Source organism: Poecile atricapillus, chromosome 5, assembly GCF_030490865.1.
Source record: "Poecile atricapillus isolate bPoeAtr1 chromosome 5, bPoeAtr1.hap1, whole genome shotgun sequence".
NCBI lineage: Eukaryota > Metazoa > Chordata > Aves > Passeriformes > Paridae > Poecile > Poecile atricapillus.
Genome location: NC_081253.1, coordinates 28,226,106 through 28,250,555, shown reverse-complemented (window position 1 = coordinate 28,250,555; position 24,450 = coordinate 28,226,106). Strand labels below are relative to the sequence as shown.

Sequence of the window (24,450 nt, the reverse complement as noted above, 5' to 3'; positions counted from 1 at the left end):
GTGTGAAAGCAGCAAGTGCAGATCTCCTTCTCAATAACTAAATACTTGACTCTTCAACACAGAAAGAAAGAACCAAACAACATATAACACTAAACAGCACACAGTGTTCTCACTAAAGCATGGATATCTATACAATTTTCCAACTGGAGCTTATTTCCTGGAAGCAATTAAAGGCAATTTATATGCAACATATAACATATATATCATAGTATGTATAGTATCTATAATGTATATAGTAATACTACATATATATTATCTATATAAAAATTTTGGATCACCCTGTATATCAAGCAGTTAACACTCCCCTTTATGACACTTTAACAGGTCACATATGTCTATAAGCCTATTCTATACATCTCCCAAATCCAGTAACTGGCTAAAAATTCTTGGCTTCTTAGAAGCTGCGATTACTAATCAGTCAGACCCAGAATATTAAAAAAGGAATAACAAAAAAAACCCCAAAAATTCGCAGCAGCTTTGCATATAAGGTTGATCTTGATTATGGTGATTGATCAATGTTGCTATTGTTTCACCAGGGACAAAAAGAAACTGCAGGTGTGAAGCAAAAGTTATTTACTCCCTCAGTATGCAAGTCCGATAAAGTGCAGGTGGATCAGGCACATTCACTGTCATTTAACAGGAACTGTCCCTTCTCCTGGCACTTAGGCTTACACTGGGAATATTTTGATCAGGCTTAAAATTAATCAAATTAAAATAATTTGTGTATACATAAACTCCATTCAAAGACAACCCTTAAGCACCAGGCTGTTGAATAAGGACTTGATTACCAAGATAAAGATATTTTTAAGATACATCTGGGTGCAAATATTTGAGTTTACTGCCCCATGTTGCAGGTTTTCACAGATTTCTTATTATCCAAAGAACTCCAATAGTAGCCCTGAAGGGAGTTCATTAATCTGGTACATGCATATTCAATGTCAGCAGACAGAGACTTCCCGAAGCGAGCACTCACCAGCTCCAAGCACTGCCGGTGCCCGTAGGCAGCAGCGTAATGCACAGTGTTGTACCCCTCCTTGTCCTGGATGGATGGGTTGGCATCGTTCTGGAGAAGGAACTCGAGACACCTGTGGACAATTCACTGGGGTAAATGTGGGCTCACAATATTTAACAGGCTCATCCCTTGCTGCTACTGGAAGCGGCACTGAAAACTGGCAGTGAATCCTGTATTTTGAGCAGCACCTCAAATCACTTTTCACCAATAGCTCCTCACATTCACCATGTGTTTGAACAGAAAATCCCCAACCGTCTTTGAAGATCAACTTCATGAAGAAAATCTTCAACCTAACTCTTATGGCTACTCTATATTAAAAAATTGATTTTCTGTTACAAAGCCTGAAAGATTCTGTACACGTGATTTAAACAGCCTAGAACTGCTACTTCTCACATAAAAACTCAGATATCAAACCATCAGCCTCCAAACATGCACAAGGGCAGGCTGGAGAAAAAAGATTTAACTGAGTTATATGAATATATTCTCTTCTTTGTTAGCTTTTTTTTTTTCAATCATGCTTTTCAAAAGATTTTTTTTGCTCTTTCTAGCTCTTGCCACTTTCTCTTACACCATCAAGGCACCATCATTTTCTTATTAGCCTAGCCTGTAATCTGGAGTGAATGCAAGGCCATTATATGACAAAGGGGATTTAAAAAAAAATCATTAAGCAGATAGATGAAAATGTTAATCCAAGTGAATGCATTGAGAAAGCCATTGGCTACTTCTTTTTACAACGTACAGACTATGCTGTGCATGACACTAAAGACACTGCGTGATACTAAAGCACATGATATTAAAGAATTACACAATTACTAAAGCTGTACATTTTCCATTAAGAAATGGCAACAAGAACAGAAACAGAAATATCAGGGAATACGTGCACAGAGAAGAGCGTGGAGCTTTTTTCTTTATGTTAGCCTTCACTGGAGCCAAGCATTGTTTTTAGGAGAGCAAAAAACAAGCAAGAGCAGAGTGTGAGGCTGCAAGCCAAAGCTGTGGCATTCTCCAGGAATGAAGTCTAACTGCTTTTGTGACACCAAACTTACAATGCAGCTTCTTTTTCCTTCATCTCAGTGGCTCTTTCAAGTTCTTCAGCATTTTCATGGGAGTTACCTAAAATATTCTTTCTTCTTAGCACAGAGGACAGAAAAATGCAACTTATTCTCAAAATACCACACCGATGATTTTGATGCAGTCTGCTACCCACCCCCAATCTCCTTTTCAAGAAGCTGACTTCCTCCAGTCAGCAATGAGGAGTGTACAAGGTAACTTGGGCACTGCATGGGTCTGCAGGCAGTAAGTGTTGAAAACTATGGAGACCACCATAGTCTGGTAGTTTATTGTCCCACAGGTCAATACCAGAAGAAAAAAATATTTTAAATTCTGGTTTCTATCAAACACAGTTTGACCATCGCTTTCTAGGATTCTTCTGTTTCAACCACAGCAAGGTTGTGCACTTTTTTACTTTTCAGAGAGTAACTCAGGACTACTGAACCTTGCTTCCTCCTGCAGTAAGCTGCTAGGTCTTCTCTAGCATTTAGGATTTAGCACAACTTTAATCACTTTATCTCAAATCTGCACTAGCTGACTTGCCTCACTTTCTGTCAAATATCTTGGCAACACTGTGTGATCTCTAGGTCAGGTTCTTCTCCCTGCTCATTAACTACCCACATCTACAGTTAATGATGAATATTCTTTGGAATGAGATTGCCTGACCTTGGAAGGTTTTTGACATTCAGCAGGGGAAAAAAAAACAAAACTGCTGACCCATAAAATCTTGGTCTGCAAATAGCATTTCATCTATGTAATAGGGCTTCTTCCAGAACATCTCAAACTGAAAAATTTAATGAGAAGACAGCATCACCACATCAGAATCAATTTAGGTTTGGATTGTGAGGACAAATAAAAGCCATATACTTCTTCCAAAGTTCAGGATGTGATTAAAATGCGGTGTTTTTTTTCCAAATGAGGGATAAAAGTAGATATATCCTGGAGTTAACCAAGAGCTTGTTTAAATGCAGGAACTTCACCTACCAAGAACCAAAAGCTGAAAAACACACACTGAATCATCATTCTCAACCCCCCCAAGTAACACCTCACCCTGGTAAGACAGGATTAGAAACAGCCAGTGGTGAAAGCCTTCCTACAAGCCTACACTGATTTTCATGCCAAGCACATATCTCTGATGATCCTGCCTACTTCTTCCCAGCCCTGTTCAGGTTTGAGGGTGATGGGGAAGACATTTTTTATATCAGTATTATCACAGCAAATGATTAAGTTCTCGAGGCTCTGATGTGGCATTCAGAACTCTGCCATAAAGCTAAACCAAACTTCCCCTGCCATGGCTGTGAGGTAGTGTTCTGCTGGGAGAGATGCAGCTGTACCTTCACCAGACCTCACTACACAAGAAACCAAAAACTAGATCCTTAATGTCTAGAGACACTGTGAGACAGAAAGGCATAGGATGACATAAAACACATAGAGGTTGCTAACAGTTTTAAGAGACAATTAACAGGATCATTGAGTCTGGTTTATACAGTATGTTATAAGGAAGAGATTGCCAGAATGTTCAACTATCTGGGAATTAAAACTGCAGTCAGTAACCACAGCATTTCTAAGTTTTGCCCCTTTCTCACAAGAACAACACTGACAAAGGCTATTCCTCAGACCTCTCTCTAAAAAGGCACCCTGTATGAACAGGGTTTTTATCTGCTCTGAGAGTAGAGTGAGACTGATGGTTAGATCTATCCCACCTTTCCCACAAATCTGTCAAAATGTCCAAATGTCTGTCACTGCAGTCCACCTCAGAAAACTTCCCCTTCTCCTGTCTCTTGCTGTATTCCTTCTGATGGACTTGCAAAGCAAATGCAGAAAATTCTCTGAGCTTAATCTTGTGAGGAAATCACACAGAGGAAAACAGAAGACATAACACTGTGAAAATAGTTCTGTAGGGCTGCAAAACTGAGCGTTCCCTCAGAGGTATACCATGGAGCTGCAATGCCACATCATCTGGGGGTTTGGCTTCCAGTCAGAGCAACTCACTGTGGAGCTATGCATATATCTGAGAGAAATTCCTCTGCTAGTGGGATCATTTTTTTGGCTCAAATGACACAGCATCATGAAGAGACTAGATACTGATTTAGCAAAACACTCAAGGCAGGAATTCCTCAGAGCTCTCTTACTTTCGGTCCATGTCAGAAGCAGCAGCATAGTGCAAAGGGGTGCGTCCCCAGTCATCTGTTTCATTTATATTGGCTCCTGTTGTCACCAGAGTCTCAATGCAGTGGAAATGACAATTTGCAGCTGCATAGTGCAAAGGTGTCCTGGAACATAAGTGGCAATTTGTTACCTCATATTCCAACATGTACTGAGGAGGATAAAGATAAATCTTAATTGCTGCATTCCTACAGATTTCCAGAGCTTTAATTTATGGAAAGTCAACAAAATATTGTGTTAATAGGAAGTTCTGGTGCTGCTACGAAGCCTAATAGGTTACAGAGCACCAGTCTGTGTCTTGCAAACAGCCAAATGCCTGTGAGAGCCTCTGCTGTAGCTCTGCAGACACGCTACTTCTCCCAGCTGGGAGGCAGGGCAAAGCACAGTGTCCAGCACAGCATCTTCTTTAGCTGGCATAGCAACACCCATAGCAACGCTTCCTGTGGGGGGAACCCTCTAGAAAGCACATCCAATAGCAGCTATCCTGCCATCATAACCCAGGTGAGGTCTTGGGCACAGCAGCACAAGAATTTCAGCCGTAAGGAAAAAAAGAAAAGCTGTGATATTTTTAAAACAGGAAACTCAAGAGGGTGGGATGGCTTTAATGTATTTACTGAAGCCTGCACCTGGCTGGCTGGCATGTAACTGCAGCAGCAAGGGTTCTGCAGAGAAGGCCAAACTACCTGATTTTGCTGCCATTTTTCATAGAACATGTGATTTCCAGTCTGATTTCCAGGCAGATTTCAGGCCTTTCTTCCTTGCCTTATAGATTCTTTTTTAAAAGAGCTTTGTAATTTACCTACCTTCCACATTTGTCCTTCTTATTAAAATCTGCTCCACTGCTTTGCAAGAGTTTTATACATTCTACATTACTGGAAAGAGAAGTAAAGAAAACAAAACATGAATAAAACAGAAGCTTACACCTGCATTGCCCCCTGTCCCCCACAAGGAAAAGTTAGTCTAGTTACTTTGGTATTATTTGCTGTGCAAAACCAGGGTAGAGCTAACTGTAATGTGAAGTTCAATCAAACAGAAAGTGAAGCTCTAAAAATAAACTGTTTACTTTTTTTTTCAGTAGAAAACCTCAGACTTCTCTTCTGCAGAAGAAAAAAAATATTACTTTTCTAAAGAGAGCACAGTAAATATGATCAGTGTTTTTGGAGATTTTCAGTGGCAGCTGTACTGTAGTGCTTCCCATTCTGACCTGGTATTTTATAAAGGAACTTAAAAAGAAATTTGTTGCTAGCTTATAAAATGCCAGTCTAATAATGAAGAGGTGACATTTAACGAAATCCACCCCCATTCAGCAAAGCATTCAACAGTAAGCACTTTGCTCAAATCCTGTTTATTTAATGAAATATAATCACATGAGTCACCTTTAGGTTTATTCTGATGCGATTTGTTGACTACTGATAGATTTTAGCCCATCTCCAAGTGCTTTGTTAAAAAAGGGGTGTGGCTGTTATAGTGAATGCCACATCAACACTGCATTAATGGAACTGGAGGAGAATTTACCACATCCTGATGTTTCTTCATCTTGTTTAAAGCCAGGTAATTTTTAATAGAAAACAAACCAGCTGCATTCTGACAAATTTTGTCATTCAAGCAAATAAATGTAGGACTCCAAGCCAGAAAATGACAGAAAGAAATGCAGCACTTTCCAAGAGCACTTGTCATTCACAGGGGCAACAAATCACCTGTGCTCACAATCAAATGAGCAGACCTTTGAAATTCTTTTCCTAGCACCCATGCAACTCCCATTAATGTAATGGCAGTAACAGGCCTGTGTCAGGAAATGAGCTGATGGCTTTTGTAGATCTCCAGCTACAGAAAAAAAAGGGGGACTGGATACAATAATGCAATATTTTGGTGTGTGTCAATCCCAACTCTAAATTTCTGTTGCATAAAATAACTACAGAACACTCACCACAATGCACTAAAAATAAAAACACTTGTTAGTGAAGACAATCACAGTAAACAACTGGAAAAATATGGTTTATTTTCATGAGTCACTTTTGCTTCTTATTGAAGCCTCTCCTCTTTAGGATTTCCAAGATGTTCTTATTATCATTCTGGGTGCAGCCTTATCAAAGAGGTGGCATCTGAACCATATTATAATGATCTCCATCCAAGCAACTGTCATACCTCTTATATTAATGTGAGAAAAATATCAAGATGAATAATACCAATAATAAAAACAATTTGGATCAATTTTATTAGGGTTTGGGATTACCCCCTGCCCCAAGAACAAAAACTTTGTGATATAGATTTTGGTTCACTGAGAAGAAAAAGCAACTTCCAGAATCACTGCCAAATATTTGCTGTGGATGAGCATTTCTGCTTGCTATAACCACAGAGAATCCAAGGGCTGCAGCCAAGGCTCTGTTTCAGCTGTTTTCTGAGCCATAAAGTACTCAAACAGAAGAGTCAAAACTCAATGCTTGCCAAATGTTGCGTCCTTTTGCTAGATTAACTTCACAGCACTTCACTGACAATTATATTGAACTATTCAAAATAACTGGATGCTACATTTACACCTTAAATTGAAGCATTTCAATTTTCACTTCGATTTCTTTTTCTGCCCTCCCACCACTTTTCAGGAATGCATCACCCTGAGAGAGGGGCAGCCTTCTCACTTTCTAATTTGGAGGATGAAGGTTTGGTTTTGGTTGGGTTTTTGTTGTGGCTTTGGTTTGTTGGTTTTTCTTTTAGAAACTTAGACTTGAACCTGAAAAACAGGAAAGAGAGACGAGCTACATTTGGACTCCAAGGCTGCAATGTTGCAGGCACTGCTGCACAGCTGCATTTTTGGACAAGGACACGGTCCAGAGATGGAGGCCGGGAATAACTCCCCTCCCAGAAGCATCCCAGGAGCTCCAGCTCCTGCTCCTCATTGGATATTCCCTAGGGACTGGTGTTTTCCTGGACGCTGCTGGCCCTTGGTGACTGTTGTGGCCCTCAGGGAGGCCTGGGCAAGAGCAGCACCCCTCTGAAAGCTACAACAGCCTTCTCAGGGGCATGGAAAGGAAGAGTTTATCCCTTTGCCATACTTCAATATCAACCCAGCTCACCCTACACAAGGGCAGTGGCAAAAGAGAGCCTAAAGTGCCTCTCATGATGGCATCGGACTGCCTTGCATAGCAATAAATTCCTCTGTGGATGGCACAGCCAAGCTGGCTGGCCCCAACTATGCCCCAAGATGCCTTGGAGCAGCCCCAGAGCAGGTACTCACCCTCCGGCAGCGGCCGCGTGCAGGCACGTTCTTCCGAAGCTGTCGGGGGTGTCTATGTCAAAGCCTGCAGACAGCACGTGCTCATTACTAAACAAGGACACTATGCTATACTTTTGTCCTAGTTAAACCACAAGAAACATCGCAGAGACAGAAAAATCAGTTAGTCGGGGGAAAAACAGAACGCAAGCAACTACAGTCAGAGAGAGGTTGTCACGGGAACGGCGAGCAGCTGCTCCGATTTGGCAGCTCTATAAAAAGAGCCGCGAAGTTGACGAGCGTCTATTTCCGCATCCAGCTCCTCCACATCCCTGTCTGCAGCCATGTGACAGGCGTTGAGGAGGAGAGACTCACCAAGAGGACTGCGACAGCAGGACAGGAAGACAGAAAACATGGAGACATGAGGATGAGCTGCAGAGTCAGCCTAAACATGAATTGGGGTTGTTTTCATTGCGCGTGGTTGTCGCGTCGGGAAGGGGCTCCCAGCAGCGGGTGGGGATCAAGATGCTCATCAAGATGCACAAGGCCAGAGGTAACAGCCTGCCAGTGCTAACTCTGGTCACCCAGAGTGTTTTCCTATCTAGTGCCAAAGCCAGAGCATACCAAGTCTTTGTATAATAGGGTATGTAATTCCATTTTTCACATTTCTTTTATAGACCACAGGACTCAAGGGGAAAAGTAGTTGTAGGACATTTTACATGTTAAGTAATGAAGGAGTTTTCTAGAAAACTCATATGATCTGGGTCAGGATTTTTTAACTCATAGCTCTCTTGCCTGGAAAAAGCAGAATTTGGGATTTGGCCACTGATTATTGACTCTCTCAGAATGGTTCATAAGCAAGCTCTGGCTTCTTCCGCTTTGGGCTCTGGTGAGGATCCCAAGCCTGTTCTCTTGACATTACGCTTCCACTCATTTTCCCTCTCATGCCCCCAGCCAGTTTGGCCAGCCTAACTCCTTAACTACAGATTCGGAAACACACTTTAGCTGCATGTAAAATATATCATCATCATCAGTGAGATGTAAATAGCTGTGCCAGTGCAGACGGCAAGGAGATAATTTCAGAATTGCTCCTTTGGTGGGCAGAGGGGAAAATGCCCAAAACAAAACAGGATCTCACATTCCTGCTGTTTGGAAAGGGGTCCTAAATTCCCTCCCTCCCCTGGTGAATTAGTCTAAATTCTCTGAACCTGCCAGGAATAAAGAGCTTTGGGCATGAACAACACAGGAAGTACCAGCATGGCTTTGGGAAGGCCTTGCATGCTCGGGTACACCGCCCCACACAGCACAGGAAGCCTTTCATTAGAATAATTCACAAAAAAGAGTAGAAAGGGGCTGCAAGGAGCAGAGACAAACACTGTTTGAGTTCCAGGGACACTGGGGGTTTTACTCACCCGATGACAACAATTTCCTGCAGCAGTCTGAGTGGGCATTCAGCGCTGCTAAGTGTAAAGGGAACATGTTGTGGATCCCACACCTGAAAGTGAGAAAATGCAGGTTACATACACACACAGCTCATCAAAAGCTCCTTCCAGAAAGGCAACATTTTCTCATGCTTTTCTAGGAAGAGTCTTTCTTGCTGCCTGCCATTATTTTTATCTATATTTCCTTAACAGCCTTCTTGAGAGTTAAAAATATTCTGATGCAGCAAAATCTTGGCATTATGCTTTGAACAGAATGTGGCAGGATGGTTTGCAAAAATTCCAGGCAAAGCCAAGGTAAGTGAGGAAGTAAGAGAGCAGATACTGCTTGGAGTCAATTACCCAGTGAGCCACAAATTTCTGCACCAGCAACACACATATGGCAACTGCCATTCTGAGGGAGATGTAAATGCCAAAATCTTCTCTATATTATTTCTAAATACTTTTTTTTCTTCCCGCAGATGACTCTTCACACTTTCCTTTAGGCTGCCATGTCACAGCTTTCTTCCACAGCCTAAGAACTAATAATCTAATTTTCCTGTTTGCTCCAGCTACTCTCCTCACCTCCCCTTTCACTTTTTCCTCCCTTTAACACATGACTCTCTCTTCAATCACACAATAAACTTTCAGAGTAGACATGATGGATAAGAAAATAAAGGTAGCCATTAGATTGAGCCTATCTAAATTTAGTCTAAATCCGTATCAGGCAAACATGTAGTTTTCAAACAAGCTGAGCACTCAGCAACTTTAATTAATATCAGAAAATCATGCCAGTTCCATCCCTAGGCATGCCACTGCTTACTGTCTTAGAATAATTTTGGGTCTGGACATCTTGGTGTCTTTCACTCAGCATTATTTTGTGTAAATCATCTTGTTATTCTAGAAATATTATCCTACTGGCAGTTCTCCAAGTGTACATAAACACAGAGCCTCTGAAACCTAGCTTGACAAGATTATAATCTACTGCCTGCTCCAGCAGATTTTTTTTTTTAATTACCAACTCCAGAACAATAGAAAATGGATTCATATCAGTCCTTCATTTCTGCAAGACAGTTGGTGGATGGGAGAGAATGATCACCTCATGGAAGAGGATTTCAGATACAGACCCAAAGACAAAGGTCTTTCTACACCATAGATCATAATTAGTTAGGAAGCTGAAGACAATAATTAATGTGGATGTTTATACATATATCTTGCTCTCTCCAAGATTTTATACATAAATGTATTTAACTAATTTGGGTTTGTTTTCAAAAAATTTATTATTTCCAGAATCCACCGGCCTGTTCATTCTTTCTCTTCTTCACATTAAAAGTGTCCTCCTTGCTGCTTCACTACACTGACTTATGCTGCTGTACAGATTTTAATTTTGCTATTAGCAGCATCTATATCTTAGAGTAAATCTATTAAGAGATGATCTGACAGCCTGTTCTTTGAAGAAAACATTGAAAGCTCCACTGAGCTCCTGCATCTGTACAAACAAGTTGCATTTTCTAGCTGTGGATTCATTTCTTTAAGGTAACATTGGACATTCTGTTTTGCTGTGGTTCTCCCCGCACCCATATCCCTCTGTCTCCTCCTCCACCCAGTTATCTGATGAAATATTATTCATCTTTTTGGTCAAGATTTCCATCCAGCAGATGTTTTGTCTGGTTTCCACCAAAATCCACTATCTGCACATTTGCTAGCCAGTGTCCCACTTCTACAGTGCTGTTCACACTGGTTCCTCTCATCACTTGCACACTTTTCCTCCCAGTGCATTGCCTCAAAGACTGGCTGAGCTGTCTGCTCATGTTGGGAACAGTGCTGCAGATTTTTCTTTCCTAAACCTGTTTGGGGAGCTCACCCAGAGTTAATGCAGCACATATTGAAAGCACATTTAGCACAGGCAGTAGCATCATTTCCATCTGCCTGGTGTCTCTGAGCCAACTTCTTATTTCATTTATTCCTGCTGCTGGAAAAAGTATTTTATTTGATCAATGTTCCAGTCACCCAACTGTGAAATAGAAATTTCTAACTGGATAACCCTGATTCCAAGAGTGGAGTGGGCTATCCCAGTGGATCTCATTTTCCCTTAAAACCTCAACAGACAGCAACTGACTGTACTGGAGAGAGAGGAAAAACCTACACCACTATTAAGACACCAAGATCTTCATGCTGACTGTAGTAATAAAATCCAGTGACATCAGCTGAAGCCTGTGGAATTGCATTATCCATGCCAATTGAAGATCTGTTCCACCTTCTGAGTTTGTAAGGTGTGAGTTGCACTCAGAAAAGGAGAATGGGAAAATCTGTCACTTGCATAAACACCATCAAGTAAATAAACAAAATACTGACAGCAGCAATTATCTCCCAAATTCAAACCAGTCATTTGCATTTGAAAGCAGAGTTTCCTAACTAGGTAAATCAAGAGATGATGGCAGGTTCTATGGAGAAGACAAATTATATTTTGGAGACATGTGGAGGTAACTGCCAAAAGCTTATATTCATGAAATCAGATGCTGCTCTGAAACACCTGGTACAGATAACCCTCATGGCACTGCATTACCCTGATCTCATACCCCTGTGTTTATGCCCAGGCTTGCTATTTCCTTTTGACAGACCCTAGGAACCTGATCATAACTCAACAATACTCAAGTACTCTCTCTGTATATGCACACACACATGCGCATATATATATATATATATATATATGTGTATGTATATACACTACTACTACATGTACATTAACAACTGATAATAGTTAACTATTAACTACTACTTCGTGTACATTAACACCACTGTCCCACATCAATGCTTCAGGGAAAAGAAGCAGTACTTATACAACTTGTAATCATGCAAGTGGGCACAACAGGAATTTAGCAGAGTTTGCTTCCCCTCCACACTTCCCAGTTGTTCATATTTTAGTCTCATGTCACCCAATGAAGTACAGTTCAATTATGCTTGTCAGTTTTGACCTTCCCACTTCAGAAGGTGAGGAGTAGCTGTGTTTCCAGGCATTGGACAATAACATTTGATCCTTACAAGCAGCTCCACTTGAGGCACCTACTTGGCAGTATCGGCTCCGCTGGTTATGAGGGTGTTGATCAAAAGCTCGTGTCCGTATCTTGCAGCCACGTGCAGAGGGGTGTTACCATCCTTATCAACACAGTCGATTTCCCCTCCTGCAGAAAAGATTTTCATAGTTTGACACCAAAAAACTCAGCATGAACCAGGGACCACAAGTGCTACTTGTCTCTAGTGACAGTACCATGAGCAGCCCAGAGCTGCTCTCTCAGCCACAGAGACACTGAATTTCCCAAGCACACAGCAAGCTCTCAGCTGTCAGCCGTGCTCTGGCAGCAGCACTTGCACCTCCCTCTCCACCTGCAGTGGTGGGGAAGAGTGGTGGGAACTGGATGACAAGGGTCAAGTACATGATTTGGATTTGCTGCCTATCTAAAGGTACAAATGGGTGCCCTGAAATAAACTACAAAATAACCTGCTGAAACTGTACCCTCATTTGTAAAGGCACTGCCACTCAACCTTATCTGTACAACAGTGTTAAATAGAGTTTGCTCTGGAGGCCATCAGGAACACACTGCAAACAAACGCATTGTGTGCTTTTTGTCTTAACAGAGAACAACCAAACAGTGCTTGTGTAGAACTTTTCCTTTTGCAATTTAAACCTGGCATCTTGTGTTTTAATCACATAAGCAGGAAAAATGGATTATTTCTTTAGATGGGTTACAGACAAGTCCCTGTTTTCTTTTTGGACCAAGAACTGTAACTTTTTCAGTCTCTCCTTGCCAGTCAGGTTTACTGCACTCCAACTATTCTCTCCTTCCCCGAGTCCTCTCCAGCTGGCCTCCATCCTTGTGGAAGCACAAGCCAAAACCAGTACTACAGCTGACATCTCCCAGTGCCGAGCTGAGCAAACAGGATTACTTCATGCCTGCTGGCCACACTCCTATCTGTGCACTCCTGGGCACTGCACAGCACCATGTACATCCATGACACATTTCTTTAAGCACCAAAACACTGCTGACTTGTGGTCAACAGCCTTCTGATCCTCTACAAGCCCGAGACTCCTTCCTGAGGGATTGCCACCTACCTGGCTGTTGCCATTCTGAACTTGTCCAGATGATACTCCTGCTTCTCTGTGTGATTTTTATTTTGCTTTGCTTGCATTCCAACTTCTGTCTCCAGTTCTACAGGATCATTTTTTACTCTGACTCCACCTTCTGCCAAACTGTCTCTCCCAACCACGTTTTCTTTCTCAAAATGTTAAAAGCATATTTTCTATTCCGCTATCCAAGCTTTTAATGAAAATACTGGATAGTTCCAGACCCAGAAGGGAAATTGAAAACTCCCTCACTACACCTTCCATTTCAACAACAATTCATTTATTACTAATCTCTGAGTGTAGTTTTACAACCAGTTATGCACCAGCACTGCAGTATTTTAATACTCTGCCAGTTTGCTGTGAGAATACTTCCTGAAAGCATGTAAAAAGTCTTGCTAACATCAGGATATGGTAATATTTACTGCATATCCACTATTCACAGGTGATAACAGGGCTTAATTGCAACAGGAAGAGTTCTAGTAAAGCACTAGACACCACGCCCTGAGAAGCTATGGATTCCCCATTCCTGGAAGTGTTCAAGGCCAGTCTGGATGAGGCTCTGAGTAACCTGATCCAGTGCAAGGCAAGCCCTCCCATGGCAGATAGGTTACAACCAGATGATATTTAAGGTCCCTTCCAACCTTTCTAATTTCTAATTTTTTAATGGTAAACAAAGGTCAGTGAAATGCTTGAACAAGTTCCCTGGGCAGAGCATTCAGCAGTGGAGGTCTCCACAAACAGAAACTCAGAAACAGAGGTCTGTGCTGTGTTCACAAAGCCTATTAAACTGCTGTAGAAGAGAAGTGTGCTTTCCAGCTTCTTTTACTCTTGAGAAAGCTATGCAAGACATTGCCCACTGACCTATATGACATTCCCCAGCATTTATTTTTCCTCATTTTTAAAGAAAGGCACCACACTTGCAGTTTTCCCAATTTTAAGGTAATCCATTTTTCCTCTACAGGTTGCTAGAGACAACAACCAGAAACTGAGACATCATTAGCCAGCTCACTAAGTACTGCAGAATAAAACTCCATTGCTTTAAATGCTTGACATTTCTCTTTTCCCCAAGACCCCGTGGCAATGAGGCACAAAGTCAATTGCAATGAGATCTGTGTACAATACTAAAATTAGAGGGGAAAGAAGGAAAGAAAGAAGGAAAGAAAGAAGGAAAAGAAAGAAAGAAGGAAAAGAAAGAAAGAAAAGAAAGAAAAGAAAGAAAAGAAAGAAAGAAAAGAAGAAAGAAAAGAAAGAAAAGAAAGAAAAGAAAGAAAAGAAAGAAAAGAAAGAAAAGAAAGAAAAGAAAGAAAAGAAAGAAAAGAAAGAAAAGAAAGAAAAGAAAGAAAGAAAGAAAGAAAGAAAGAAAGAAAGAAAGAAAGAAAGAAAGAAAGAAAGAAAGAAAGAAAGAAAGAAAGAAAGAAAGAAAGAAAGAAAGAAAGAAAGAAAGAAAGAAAGAAAGAAAGAAAGAAAGAAAGAAAGAAAGAAAGAAAGAAAGAAAGAAAGAAAGAAAGAAAGAAAGAAAGAAAGAAAGAAAGAAAGAAAGAAAGAAAGAAAGAAAGAAAGAAAGAAAGAAAGAAAGAAAGAAAGAAAGAAAGAAAGAAAGAAAGAAGTGAAACCCAAGTAAGTGGAAGAGTAGAGAGGCGTGAAGGACAGATGAAGAACAGCCAGTCCTTTCACACACAAATCCAACAGCAAACAGACAATGGCTCTAAGCCTGAACATATTAGACTAAACAACTGAAAACTGCAGTAAAGCACAGTTTCTTGCATTTTGTCCCAACTCCCCTTTATTATTTCTATTTTATTTATCCCAGGAGAAAGATAACAACAATTTGCATGATGACCTGAAAGAAGCATGATCTACTGGAGACCTCCATTTTAAAACACAGTCTTGTTTAAATGTGTCATTACATTTAAAGCACAATTGTTCAACCATCTCCAACATTCCACACTTCAGTTCCAAGTTTGGGATTTTGGAAAACAAAAAAACCAACCCAACCAATGAACAAAGTCCAGACCATCCTGTCTCAGATAGTCGGCCAAACTGGGAAGCTTAAGTAAAGAATCAGTAACAGCAACCTCTGTCATTCAGAAACAGGCCTCTGACAGATTTCCAACAAGAATAATTGCTACATTCTATAGTATTCTTGGACAAGAAAGATGCCTGAAAAAGGACTGATAATCAGGAATCCTGGCTATGCCAGAACAAACAAGGTAGTAGTACTGCTCCTACCTCCTGAGTACATATTCAACACTTAATGAAGACAGTGGTAAGAGATGAGCTAAGAGAGGTGAGAAAAGCACAGCTGCTGAGTGCAGAGTAGAAAAAATGGTTTGAGCTCTAGGAACACTAGGGCTCCCAAAGGAGGACAACTAGAAAACTGTGCATCCTTCTCAGCAGAAAAAAATACCTAAATACACCTCTGAACTCTTGTTTTCAGGTTAAGAATCTGAATAGATCATCTGGACCACTGTCAGATGGAAGATTATGAAATTTTGTTAACAACCAAAATCTCAGGTTGTGATGACATCATGGAACGAGAGCTGTCAGTTCAGCTCAAAGCCAGAAGTTCATGGAGCTGCCCTCTGGGTCAGAACTGAAAACTGCAACAGGGGATGTGCCTGATCTCTTGGAGAGCCACTCCAGAGGCACAGAAACTCACCGTTCTGGATGAGGGTCTGCGACCGCGTGAACCTCCCATGGACAGCTGTCATGTGCAGGGGGCTCTTTCCATCCTTACTCTGACAGGAATGAAACAGAACAGCCATTTAGCATGTGACGGCTAAGCAAAAGCACAATGCAAAAGCAAAGGTACAATGAGTAGAGAGCAATGTTTTGGGGTTTAGAGAAAGAAACTGAGACCAGGAAAGACGAGCAATGAGAAAATAGCATGGAAGTGGCATCAGCCTCTACTCACATCACTTCATGTTCATTTGCATGGGGTTTCACCTTCATTGGCAAGCACAATCCCTAATTTCTTAATAATTCTGAGTTTAAATACTGCACTGACTACTTTACTACACTGATCTTAAGGGACTTGCCAGAGGTGCTAAATGCTGGAAGTTAAATGCCAGTTTCACAGATGGGAAACTGAAACACACAGAATTTTAACTAAAGTAGTCAAAACCTTATATGAACTCAGAAGACCTCAAGTCTTCTGATGCTTATACCAGTACCCTCTGTTGGATAAGAGCAAGTTACTTTCAGCTTCATCAAGATGTGTAAGTTGTGTATTCAAGAATATTCAGATATCCTAAGCAGAGTCAGACTTTGTAAGCTAGGGCTCTAAAGTAGGTAACAAGTTACCCTGGAAAGGGAACTTTCTGAAATCAGGTTTAATTATACCCATATTATACAGGAAAGAAAAATACCAGAAAAGAATAGTTCTTTGACTTAGTACCATTCCCTGAAATAACATTTTGACAGAGTTCTTGGGACTATATTTTGGTACTTTTTCATGCCTTCATGAAAGTGGCTGGCCTAGAGTTTAGAGTTCTGATTGTATATATGAAGGCACTGAGAGGTCCTCTGCTGGGATGCAATCTCACCCAAACAGTTTCGTGATCAACATTCTCAGCATCACTCCAGTTCCATCAAGGATTTAAAGCCATGCTGTACTTGTTATAGTTTCCTCCTGAGCTATGCAAAATAGGATAAAGTAAAACTGTAAAGCTGGTATTTAAGTTTTACCTGAATATTAACATCTGCCCCATTATTCACTAGTAGTTCGAGACACAGTGCTCCATGAGTGGAGGCAGCAGCAAAATGCAAGGGGGTGAATCCATTGTTATTAGGCTGATTTACATTAGCACCATAGTCAATCAGCTCATTAACAACAGAATCCTGACCATTGTAACAGGCAATGTGAAGTGCAGTATTTCCATAGATGTTCATCTCATCAATCTAAAATGAGATAAGGAGACATAGTTAAAATTACAGACATCAGCTTAGCATTTTACGTAATGCATCACACACTGCAAATGGAAATAGCTGGAGGCCTGAACTGTCATAGGGCATAGCTCTCACCAGCACATCTCATCGACAAATTATACTGCCAGACAGCTTCACTTGGAATGCTTTACCTTTCCTATTATTAAGTTTTTTATCCTACTAACAATTTCTAAAGCCAATGTAATGACGATAATGATGGCAAAAGTCCTAACAAGCTGGAAAGCTTTTCCATGTAAGTGGAAAAGCACAATGAATAAAAAAGCTCACAATCTTTATATTTAAAAATATTACAACAGTGGGTAATGTGTTTTTGTGAACAGAACCAGGCATAAGAGCTGTTTCCACAGTTTTATTTTGGATAGGGAAAGAAGGTATCTGAGTGAAAGCAACCTGAAAGTGCATAGATATTTACACTTCAATAAGTAACCACTATCAGTAGCTCACTATTATAAAGATGTAACTAAGATTAAGTTACTTCTTGATGACCAACTTAGTATTCAACTGCTGTTCTGTAAAACAGGACAAGACAGATTGTACAAAAGACTCGGGAATGGCATGAACAGCCTTCCATGAAATATAGGCATCTCAAAGATCATATCCCCAGTAGTGGAGAATGTGGAACTTAAAGGGATTTATTAGCATACCACTGTTAATAACAGGAAACAGCTATTCCCCTCCACAGCCAACAGCCTATGAACATGAACTTCTGACAATTTTCTGTCAGGTCAAGTCAGCTGAAAATGCCATGGCAAAAGCAATGGCTTTATTTGACATCTCTGATTAATTGTCTGGTTAGGCTCCTGGTCATCTCACAACTGCTTTGAGGAGCTGAAAATAACAAGAAGTCTGTTCCCTGAAGAAAAGTTATTTTCCAGAGTGAAAACAATCTATCTGCTACAGAGGAAATACAGGTCTGTAGACTGAAACAGCCTGAACTGCTGTTTAGTGAAGCAGTGTATGTGTTGAGAACAATCACTCATCGTATCAAAGGAAATGATGACCCAAGGAAAATTTCATTACTCCCATCTTCTTCTGCAGGAACGGGATATATCTCCTGATTCCTTCAGCAAGGTGGCCACAAATTTACTGTCCATAAGAGACTTTCTTTAATAAAGAATGTGTCCTGACTCTTGAACCAATAAACCACATCAAGAATAAGGTGGTCTGGAAAATGGAACCGCTTTTCTTTCGAAGTCACTGTCTTTAGCAGCATCCATAAGAAAGAAGAAAAGACTATCTCTAAATAGAGAGAAATAAAGTGCATATTACCACATACCTCCACCCCCAGGTTAAGGAGTTGTTTCACAATGTTAATCTGCCCATTGGAGGCAGCTGCATGAAGTGGGGTGTAACCCTTCTTGTCTTTACAAGTCACTTCTGCACCATGATTAATCAGTAAGGCAACAACTTCCAGGTGACCTTCAAAAGATAAAAGAGTGTTATCAATAATGAGTAGACCATCCTACAGCATCACTTCTCACAGATTACCGCTTTCTTGCTAACACACTGACTTTTCACTGCTGTTTCAATGTGCTCCCACAGTTTTACAAAGGAAGAAAAAGCATTTTCATGAATGTTTCTAATCCTAGCTCCAGGCCTTGTGAAGAAATCCATGCATTCACCTTCTGCAAATGTGTCAGATTGCTCTTTACTGAATTGATTTTCCACTTGCCAAAATAACAAAACCACACCTCTTTCCATTCATTTCTCTCAAGCTAACGGAGTGTTTTATTCTCCCTCTTACAGAGGACAGTGTTACAGTGAGCAGAGGAGCATGGCAATGCAAGCCTCCCAAAACAGCATCCTATTGATGTCACCTGCAAACACAACTGCTAACACCTCTTGGGTTTCCTTATAGATAAAGAAGAGCCTTAATAAATTATAAAATTAAGAGGAAGAGTCTTATTGCTTCATGCTGAGACAGAACTGTCTGTCTTAGAATTAAACATTTATTATGTCTGACACCATACAAAGTTGTGCTCCATCTGAGTTGCCCAGCACTTTCATGACAGGGGCAGCTCTGGTCATGTGCAGGAATGAGGAAGCCATATGTACAAGGTCCATAGATAATTAGTGCCCAAAAAACATTAAATATTCCAGAAACGCTGTGAGGTTTACAGCTCTCATCTCATTATCTAACTTCTGTCTAAATTGCACTACAGACTCCATTGCTAATTTAGGCCTTAGATGTTATCTAAATACTTTCAAAAGTACATCATGAATTTCTGAAAACATTTGAGTGGAAAAGAGGCATGGAATTGCACAGCACAATGTAACAGCCTTTCAAATCTAGAGAGTGAAGTTCAAAGCTCGTTAGCTCAAAAGCCACATCACAGTTGTTGGCAAGAGCCTTTCCATCTGTGTCTGTGTATATCAAAAAACCACACAATATGCTTTTCTCACAGTTGGAAATCTCCTATTATCTCATTTCTAAATGTGCCAGGATTAAAATCAAGATTTCTGACAGGTCAAATGAAGGAGCTCCTGGCTGAGGGCACACAACTTGCCACAATTTGTAATCTGAAATATACAGCCTGGCCAACAAAAGCTCCTGAACAAGCATGACCACTATCACAGGCAATCTTGTATTTTTAAGTTATAATGTCCCACTGTAGGAAATTTGCCTTTAACTTGAAAGGAGTGATAAGGCAAACTGTTTGAATTAAGCAGTATTTGGCAACAGCAATTATTTTTTGAACAGACATTTGGTTGCTCTCGTCCACTCTGGAATAAAAGGTGACAATTTGCTCCTAAGAGGAAGTGCCTACTGTGCATTTCCTAAGAATATCACAACCTACCTACTTATAAACTTCAATTAACAGCAAAAATTATGATCACAGTTACCTGCATTTCATTGAAAGTACTTTTGAGCAAAAAACTGAAACAAATATAACCTGGGTTTTTTTTCTAACACAAATATAGTTCAGGCTTGACTTAGAGTCAGAACAAAAAGCCCCAAATGAAAAAGCAACACAAAAAGCCCGCAATTAACTGTCTTAGAAAGGAAATCACAGCCAAGATCTCCCTAGCTGCAAACCCATAAATGGACAGTGTTTATTTAGATCAGCTGAACCCTTCCCTCCTCAGGGTAATTACAACACTCTCTTTTCATGGCCAGGTCTGTTCTTGTCCATTTTAAGACATGCTATCCATTTGTGAATAGGAAATTAAAAAGGAGCAGCAGCCCAAGCCTTACCCATGTACGCTGCCCAGTGAAGAGCTCTTCTGTCCTTTTTGTCAAAAGCATTGATGTTTGCCCCCTTGGCTAAGAGCAAGTTCACCATCTAGAAGTAACAACAGCAGGTTAAACCAACCCCCCAGATCACACTCTCAAAGGTTTATAACAAATCAATCTTGCAATAAAGCTGGGATCACAAGATGCTGTATTTGAATGACTGTTTCTGAAATACTCCATCAAAAAGATTTAGATTATGAGAGCTGGACACAGGCATTACTATCTCTTTCCTACAGTCCAGTGTTTTAAAGGCCAAACACCATCACAATTTTATAGGAACTAACATTTCTCTTTCTTCTTTTAGTTACAGCTCATCAACTTTAATTGACAGACACTTACTATTCCAGTCTAAGAGTTTTTACTCCATATCTAGATCTTCAAGTGTGCAATTGGAAAATGGGGGCCCTTTAACCCAGATTTAAAGACTAGCAAAACTGAGGAGGAAAAACTCTAGGGGCTTTGTTTACATTAGCTTTTCATACAGTTAAATAATAATACTTGAAAGGTTTGCCTTTCTATAAGTAGGGAAAAACAGAAGCATATTTTCTAGAAGGCCAATTAGAAAAGCAGAGTGACTGGATCTCTGCTTCACAGCTGCATGTTTCTTCAGCGTGAAATGAATCCACCAGTCTTCCCTTCTTTCCATTCTGTCACTCTTATTTTCACAGGCAGTCCAGCTCCAAAGAAGTAAGGAGACCCTGGAGCTGCTGGAAGCGGTAGCACAGCCAGCTCTCCAGGAGTGCCTGCACACCTCCCTCTTACCCTGTCTCTACACAGGTTCCTTCCAGCCACTGCTGTGTTCCTGCAGGCAGGGAACCCGTCCCATAGTTTGGGAAGCAGCCGAGTGACAGGAACCCTGGGGCTCAGGGACCTGGGGCTCAGTCTAGACCCAGCCAGAGCAGGTGAATAGGAGTAAATGAGACAACAGCTCAGGCAAGCAGCTCAGAGCGAGGCTCGCAGCGCTCACCTCGACGTGGCCGTTGAGGGCGGCGTGGTGAAGCGCCGTGCGCCCGCCGCGGTCGGACACGTTGACGCTGCTCAGCAGGGGGATGAGGATCTCCGCACACTTCACAGCCTTGTTGGCGGCTGCCACGTGCAGCGGCGTCTGCCAGTTCTTGTCCCGGGCATTGACATCGGCCGAGTGCTTGATGAGCACCTGCACGGCTTCCTGCAACGGCAGCGCAGCCACAGCCGTCAGCACGGCCCTGCTCCTGACAGCTCTGGCTGCTACCCGGCTGTGTTCCGCACAGCACGGGGACACGGAGAACAACATCCCTCCGAAACACCTGCCAGGCTCCTGGAATGGCACTGTCCTTTCAAATGGCCCAGCACACATCGCTCTGCTGGCACTGAGAGCAGCGGCCTCGCAGCCAAAACTTGCCAGGTGGATTTGGGGATGTCCTGCCTGCACGGAGCCTGTTTGGCTGATTAACCGGCAGTGCCTCACAGCTGTGCTTTCAGTGAAGAAATGAATTCCCTTGAGCCTTTACTGCCATCACTGATGGGCTCAGCCTTGGCCAGCAGCAGGACACTCCAGGAGCTGCCAGGTGCTGGCTCTGTCAGACATGAAGATGCTTCTGGCAGTTTCTCACAGAAGATGCCCCCACTACCAGACCCTTGCCACACAAACCCAACACACACTGCTACAGGAATCATCTACAAGATGAAAAGCACATCAAAATAACAGTAAAGTGCTGCACCTTTTATTTATAAACAGGAAAAAGGAAAAAATAAAGAAGAACACGTAAAAAGAAAATTTTAGCTTTGTGAAAACATGAGAATGTTGGTGTCCCTAGCTTAGCATCAGCATTCCTTTCCTCCCCAAGGCCTAAGCATGGGCCAAGGGTCTTGACTGCAATATCCATTCTGTCAGCCTGAGACCAAACAACATCTTTTAAGGTTAATTTTGTTGGTTAAAAGTAAATATTTCCCAGTGAGAAAATGTACTCTTCTCTCTTGAGAGTCCCTCTCTTGCTGGAGAATTCACAATCAGTTCATTTCTGCATCTACTCATACCTCTGCCATTAAGCAAGTCAGATAAAAACCACAAATTCTTCTCAAAATTGCATTTAGTTTCCTCTTCCTTTTTCCCCCCCACAAACAAAATACAGACAAACTACTGGGACACAGTAGCATTCAAGCAGCCTTGTCTGATAAACACAACTCACATCTGGTATGTAGGAGAGCCATAGTCCTACATAGTACCTTATTCTCTTTCCATAAACTGCAAAGTTTTCTGTTAAGCCCAGCCAAAATTTTATTACGAATAACAAATGCACAGTGTGTTTACATAGTACTTTTATATCTAGAATGGCCCAGGAGAGTGCCTGCAGTCTGTATCACTATTACATATACATACTGGGATTTTTATGTCTTTGTCCTCAACTGATCTCAGCAGTTTCGTTTTCTACAGCAGTCTCAAAAGCTATCCTCTAACAGATTTGTTCAGTGCGTGACACTGCATCTCCTACAGCACCAATGATGATCTATGACTGCTGATGTCTCAATAGGGTTTTGTTTTTCAAATTATAGGCCTACTATTTTAAGAGTCATTTAAATGTAATTCACTGGAGACCTACCCAGCTGGGACATGAAGTCAGCAGGAAAATTCATGCACTCTTAGTGAAAGAAAGAAAAAGTTAAAGGATAATTTTTAGAAGTAAATAATAAGGACTGAATACCTGAAGCTAAAAATATTCAAATTTTAAAAGAAAAACATTTACACCTTTTTGTTTACATCTGCAGTCTGCTGCTCTTTCTGATTTGGGATCAAAAGTTAAAATCCTTATGGAAAAGTTTTAATTCTATTGTTTTTGAGAGCATGAGCTTTACCCTTTTATTATAGTTTCTCCATATGCATGCAGTGCCCAGCTATAGTGTAAGCCTCTGCAGTCAGTGTCTCTAGCTATCCCAAGCTATCACAGTGAAATGTCTTAACTTTTTCAAACTGTTTAGGGCTGGAAGGTGATATATCCATTAACAATCCTACACAGACACCCTAAGGGATGCTGATTTGTAAATAAACATTTGAATCCCTAAAGCCCCTGAAAAATCATCAAGACATAAGTAAAGAAGTGTCCAATATTTCAATCAACATATAAAAGGATTCAAGGAAATAACTTCTGAATCCTCTGAAATCTTCATAGTAAAAGATTGATAAAAAAACTTAGCATTTGTTGGTGATCATTCTAAAAACAACTGTGCTTCCAAAACTACACAGAGTCCTACTGGTCAACTCCTGGACCAGCAATTCATCTTCTATCAATGGGAACTTTGAATTCACCTACTGCTGTCTACTACTATCACCATCAAATCTGCACATTTGTTCATTTGAATAGGAAGGTAAAAAGCAGCACTAAAAGAGCCTCGAAAATAATAAATCCTGTTTCCAAATTGTTACCAAAAGTAGCAATTATAGTATAAATCATGAAGAAAAAATGCCAGGAGGAGAAAGTTTAATGTGTTTATGAAACATACCATGAAAAGGGTTTAAAGGCTGGTGTGTCCCCCTGTTGCCTCACTAATGCACCTGGGTGCTCACTGAGAGGTACCAGAACTGCCAGCACACCTTCTCATTGTGCTTCAGCTGACAAAGAGTTAAAGATGAGACACAGCGCCACAGAAAGACATACATTTTCTGTTAGGACTGTCACTGATGATAAAAATCATGTACTCTGACAAATCCAAAACCAGAAACCAAGCACACTGCAATTCCCGCATCAGAAAGACTGTGGCTGTTTTTTAAGGTTTAAGCCCGATCTTTGTTTTCCAACATGGCTTTTTGTATTTTGCCTCATTACAGCATTCACAGTCTCTCAGATATTCCTTTCAGAGGGTTTCAGGGGATGCCAGCAGCTGGGAAGCTCAGCCAGCAGCCAAACAATGCCCGAGTTCAGAAGAGAGCCCAGGATTCCTGCCTCCAGGCTTGGCAAGCGCTGGACTGTTTCGGAGGTGATTCGAGTCCATCAGGCTCTGGAAGACAGCCACCCTCTGTCTCCTTTACAACCCCTCCCCTCATCCCCAGCAGCCAATTCGGTCTGCAGTTGGGCTCACTGTTAATGAAGTATTGGGAGGGCAAAAGTAGACAGGGAGGTCCCCAATGGAAAGCCAAGAATACTGGTGCAGTTGAAAAGAGTAATCCCCGAGCTGCATTCCCAGTAGTTACTGCCGCTCCTTTTAAGGTAGCAATGGAAGAGGTACAACAGGATGGCAGAGGATTTCTATTTGTCAAGCAGAAGAAATATGGGCAAACCCTCCCTTCTGCATGAATCAAATGCATTAACAGAAAAC

The 24,450-nt window shown here is 41.2% G+C and overlaps 1 protein-coding gene across 4 annotated transcripts in view; it reads right to left on the bottom strand.

Annotated features, from left to right (window-relative positions):
- The window catches only part of ANKRD44 (ankyrin repeat domain 44), a 131,497-nt gene that overhangs the window by 30,942 nt on the left and 76,105 nt on the right, over positions 1 to 24,450 (bottom strand). For 2 of the 4 annotated variants that reach the window (XM_058839942.1, XM_058839944.1), the window contains exons 5-16: positions 21,128 to 21,328; positions 20,122 to 20,209; positions 18,202 to 18,344; positions 16,665 to 16,877; positions 15,637 to 15,715; positions 11,922 to 12,036; positions 8,849 to 8,931; positions 7,461 to 7,524; positions 5,032 to 5,100; positions 4,195 to 4,335; positions 2,059 to 2,139; positions 974 to 1,085 (exon numbers count right to left, since the gene is read on the bottom strand). In XM_058839942.1, the coding sequence (XP_058695925.1) occupies positions 974 to 1,085; positions 2,059 to 2,139; positions 4,195 to 4,335; positions 5,032 to 5,100; positions 7,461 to 7,524; positions 8,849 to 8,931; positions 11,922 to 12,036; positions 15,637 to 15,715; positions 16,665 to 16,877; positions 18,202 to 18,344; positions 20,122 to 20,209; positions 21,128 to 21,328 (1,389 nt within the window). Of the gene's footprint in view, positions 1 to 973; positions 1,086 to 2,058; positions 2,143 to 4,194; positions 4,336 to 5,031; positions 5,101 to 7,460; positions 7,525 to 8,848; positions 8,932 to 11,921; positions 12,037 to 15,636; positions 15,716 to 16,664; positions 16,878 to 18,201; positions 18,345 to 20,121; positions 20,210 to 21,127; positions 21,329 to 24,450 lie in introns of all 4 variants that reach the window. The other 2 variants (XM_058839941.1, XM_058839943.1) reach the window with 1 other exon arrangement.